Genomic DNA, 4,304 nt, shown 5'->3' with positions numbered 1-4,304 from the left:
TTATATCTTTGTTTATTGAATATCTTTGGTGTCTTTGACTATTGAATAAAACAAGCTAAATGAAGATGTTACTTCGGGCAGTTTCCACAATTTGTTGACACAAAGAAGTAATCAATTAGCCAATTATAGAAATAAGCATTTGCAGTAATGGTACACACAGTGCAAAAAAACGTGAAGGGAATATAGAAGAATACATAAGGGTGAGAAGAAAGTTATTGTTGAGCTTAGTGTGTGTGTGTGTGTGTGTGTGTGTGTGTGTGTGTGTGTGTGTGTGTGTGTGTGTGTGTGTATGTCAGGACAATGAGTCTGAGCAGGTCTGAGAAAGGGAGCGTCTTCTCTGCAGTCTGAGACCAGCTTCCCATAGAGGGGACATCACAACACATTTCACGCCACTGCTCTATATGTGTGTGATTGTATGAGGCCAGGCTCTCTCTCACACAGACACACACACACACAACACTATAATAAGACACTTCATTGAAGCGCTTCAGGCATAAAAGGCATTATACTGAACAGCTCACAAAAAACACATTTTGGTCACCTGCTGATACACACACACGAACACACACACTGCTCACTGTAGCACAGCTGGGGTCAGACTTTTAATGGGAGTATGAGGTCAAAGGTAGCGGTAGCCTAATCAATTACACAGAAACACACACACAAATACATACACACAATGAGTGTGCAGTAGCAGGACTATGGGGCGAGACTAGCATAGAATATAAAACAAGAGACACACTACTTCTGAAAGGACAAAATGCACACACACAGTGTTGAACCTCTTAGCTGAACTAACACTGATCATATCAATCCTCAGTACTGTTCTGTATTATTTCTATTCTGCCTTGTCTAACTCCATAAAACACACATACACATCAGCATATACACACTTTTGTCCATTAACAACCACACACAAGCACATGGCGGTACCCCACTCAGTCATTTGCGTTTCCATATTGGACTATGGACATAGTTTTGTGTGCATGTATGTGTGTGTGTGTGTGTGTGTGTGTGTGTGTGTGTGTGTGTGTGTGTGTGCGTGCGCGCAGCTGCAGTGGTCTAGTCTCCAGAGAAATAAACCCTCTGCTGTGCTCTTTGATTACTGAGGCACTGTGGGACTGTGTGTATGTGTCTGTGCATGCAAGTCATGTGTGTTTCAGCTGGTCTGCTTTGTGTGAGGGGAGAAAGCATTTCACAAACGAGTGATAACACACAAGGCACATGTCGCTGAAAGTAACTAGTTGTAGCAAAAATTGCTAGTTGGTAAATTATTCTGTCTTTATACAACGTGGGTCTTATTTTCATAGTTTTGGACATAATTTCAGTATTCCTTTGCAATGAGGAATTATTACCAAGATGCCTACTTTTGGTTAGCATGAATGTTTCAATGCTTTCAATGGGGACTTTCAAGATAAACATTTGAGAACCACTGCAAGTGATGAGAAGATAGACATCAACACTACATCTGCCTGTTCTGTGTAGGAGTTTTAAAAAACATTACATACAAAAAAGTTTTAATGGTGGACTATGTTCTCTGCTTATTAAAAAATAAAACATGGTTTCAAACTAAGTTTGTGAAATTGTTTCAAAAACAGTATCACAAATAAGCCTGGCTTTATTTCATCAGCTATACTGAGGCTTTACTGATGTTTAATCTTCCATTTACATTAACTACAGTGTTTCCCCTAGGATGGAGTTATAGCAGCGGAGGTGAAGCAAAATTTTTGTCTGAATATAAAACCCCAACACAGCATGTCTCAGCAGTATTGCTCTTGCGTCCATGAGAATGCGATGCACATCGGAATAGTTTAAAACTTCAGTGTTTACCCAGTTTACAGTTTTTCTCAAATGCTAAAACACATTTCACAAACGTTTCGTCCATGTTCTCCAGTGTCTAAACACAACACCCTTTTCTAAAGCTACATAAACACAACCACACCTTCTCCCTTCAAAACTCAAACTTTCACACCAAAAGAGCAGCTCCAAGCTTTCAAAAATGTAAACACTATACACATCATTACACACTACAGCAAAACAATTGAAAACACAATGCTCAATTTGTGAGAAGGTTCTTTGTTTCATAACTGCCAATGCATATTTTTAGAAACTTTACAATAATGGATCTTCTTAGATCTCTGCAGAGGATTGGGCATTTAGATTTGTGAGTTTCATATGAAGAGTATAAATCTATAGTAAATTCTGTACACTACTGTAACACAACTCAATGCAAAAACAGAATCTATTGCACACAACAGTACTCTTGAAAACATGATCAGGGTGTGAAGTTTTATTTATTTATTTTATTTACACCACAATCACTGTGCGGCATCATGTCGCTGAGCTGCATCGGGCCACATCACCTCATCCACATCGCAGGCTATATTGTCTCTTGCCAGGCACCGCGGGAAAAACGCCCTGGAATGGCGGATCCATCCTTGGAAGTTCTCCACTGGGATGTCAACACACGCCAGCTCCATTGCCCTTAGGAGGTTCTCTCTAGTGTATGGTTGTCTGTCATAAACCTTCCATCTCCACGATGAGAAGAACTCCTCTATAGGGTTCAGGAAAGGGGAGTAGGGTGGCAGACAGACGTTTAAAAAGTGGTTACTGTTGGTGGTGAACCACTCTCTGATTTGGTTTGTTCTGTGGAAGCATACATTGTCCCAAATGATCACATAAATGGGATGTTCGGGCCCAGGATGGTGTTGTTGGCGGTCCAGGAGGATATCTTTTAGCTCCTCTAGGAAGGTTAGGAGACGTTGGGTGTTGTAAGACCCAAGGACAGCCTGCCGGTGGACAAGCCCCTCCAAACCCATGGCCGCACAAAGAGTAATATTACCCCCCCGTTGGCCAGGAACCTCAGTGATGGCTCTTTGACAAATGATGTTACGGCCTCTTTGCCTTCGTTTCTGCAGGTTGAAGCCAGCCTCATCCAGGAAGAGGTACTCATGAGGTCTGGCCATCGCGTCCAACTGTAATATCCTCTGAAAATGTGAAAGTGCACAGGTGTTCAGAACAACAGTCAATCAGGTAGCATAGTATTGTCCAGAAGTAATGTAGGCCACTGAGCAACACAGTATGTTCACTAACTGTACTGTGAACATGGATGTATACTTACTTGCACATACTCGTAACGTAGGTCTTTGTGTCGTGCAGAGTTTCGCTCAAAGGGAACCCTATAGACTTGTTTCATCCGCATCTTTTGGCGCCGGAGAACTCGGTCTATTGTGGCCAAGCTGACATCATCAATGCCCTCAAAGTTCACATTATCGGCAATGACTTTGTCTCTGATCTCCCGGAGTCTGATGAGGTTGTTCTCACGAACCATATCCACAATGAGGGTTTCTTGTGCCGCTGTAAATATGGCAACCCTTCCACCTCTATGTGGCATTCTTTCAACTCTAAAGAAAGAAACGTGTTGTCAATTGACATGTTTTACAATACAGTAACAACTGATTTGAAACTAATAGACTACTTTCACAGGCTTGTAAAATTGTATTGTGACAAAGAAAGCAATAGAGTACAATACCTGTTGTGTTGTCTGAATGCCCTGATAATGGTGGCCACGGTGAACCTACTCAGGTTTGGACGGACTCTTAGTCCTGCTTCAGCCATTGTCATGCCATGGACAATGACATGGTCAATGACTGTTGCTCGCATCTCGTCCATAATGATGGTGCGAGGTTGTCTTGCTCTCCCTCCTGGACCTTCTCCTCTCCCTTGTTGGCCTCCTCCTCTTCTTCCTTGGCCTGCTCCTCTTCCTCGTTGGCCTCCTCCTCTTCCTCCCTGGCCTGCTCCTCTTCCTCCCTGGCCTGCTCTTCTCCCTCCTCTGACTCGATTACCTCTTCCCCTGACTCTGCCTTCATCCATTGTGTTTGTTTGGAATCTTCAGCAAACTGTGCACTCTGAACTTGCTTTTATACATGTGGTCACAGCATTAGCAACAGGTGTTTTCAATTTTGAGTCGTTGTGTGTAATGAATGACGCCAAGTGTGTTCATTTTGTTCAAATATTGCTGACTGTGGCAAGCATTTTGCATCACATGAGCTTTCATTTGAGAATATGAGCAGAGTTCTTTTGCAACTTGTGTTTTAGCAAGGAAAAATGTGTTAAGATTTATGTGAACGGAGGATTGTGTTTTGTGAATTGTGTCTTCATGTGAAATGTGTTTATGATATTGGAAAATGATGGCTAGATTTAGTAAATGTGTTTAGACAACTGGTCATTTGGTTTAGAGGATTGGCTTTTGTGTTTTAGCATTTGAGAAAAACTGTAATGTGAGCCTTAGTTGAATGTTTTGG

The 4,304-nt window shown here is 42.0% G+C and overlaps 1 protein-coding gene across 1 annotated transcript; it reads right to left on the bottom strand.

Annotated features, from left to right (window-relative positions):
• Window positions 1–2,293: 2,293 nt before the first annotated feature.
• LOC119900055 lies at window positions 2,294–3,746 on the bottom strand. Its single transcript, XM_038714838.1, has 2 exons — window positions 3,122–3,746; window positions 2,294–2,987 (listed from the first exon to the last, which is right to left on the bottom strand). Exons 1-2 carry the CDS (start codon window positions 3,392–3,394, stop codon window positions 2,319–2,321), a joined length of 942 nt encoding a protein of 313 aa, XP_038570766.1. The 5' UTR covers window positions 3,395–3,746; the 3' UTR covers window positions 2,294–2,318.
• Window positions 3,747–4,304: the final 558 nt, after the last annotated feature.

The sequence above is a fragment of the Micropterus salmoides genome, unplaced genomic scaffold (genome assembly GCF_014851395.1).
Source record: "Micropterus salmoides isolate LMB-PRFRI ecotype aquatic unplaced genomic scaffold, ASM1485139v1 Ms_hic_scaffold_1204, whole genome shotgun sequence".
NCBI classification, from domain to species: Eukaryota; Metazoa; Chordata; class Actinopteri; order Centrarchiformes; family Centrarchidae; genus Micropterus; species Micropterus salmoides.
This window is presented reverse-complemented; position numbering and strand designations above follow the sequence as displayed.

Excerpts from the sequence above, each read along its gene's own strand:
- LOC119900055 (XM_038714838.1), bottom strand. The coding sequence starts at position 3,394 with ATGCCACATAGAGGTGGAAGGGTTGCCATATTTACAGCGGCACAAGAA. Across the intron at positions 2,988-3,121 it reads TACGTTACGAGTATGTGCAA|AGGATATTACAGTTGGACGC; the intron begins GTAAGTATACAT and ends TCACATTTTCAG.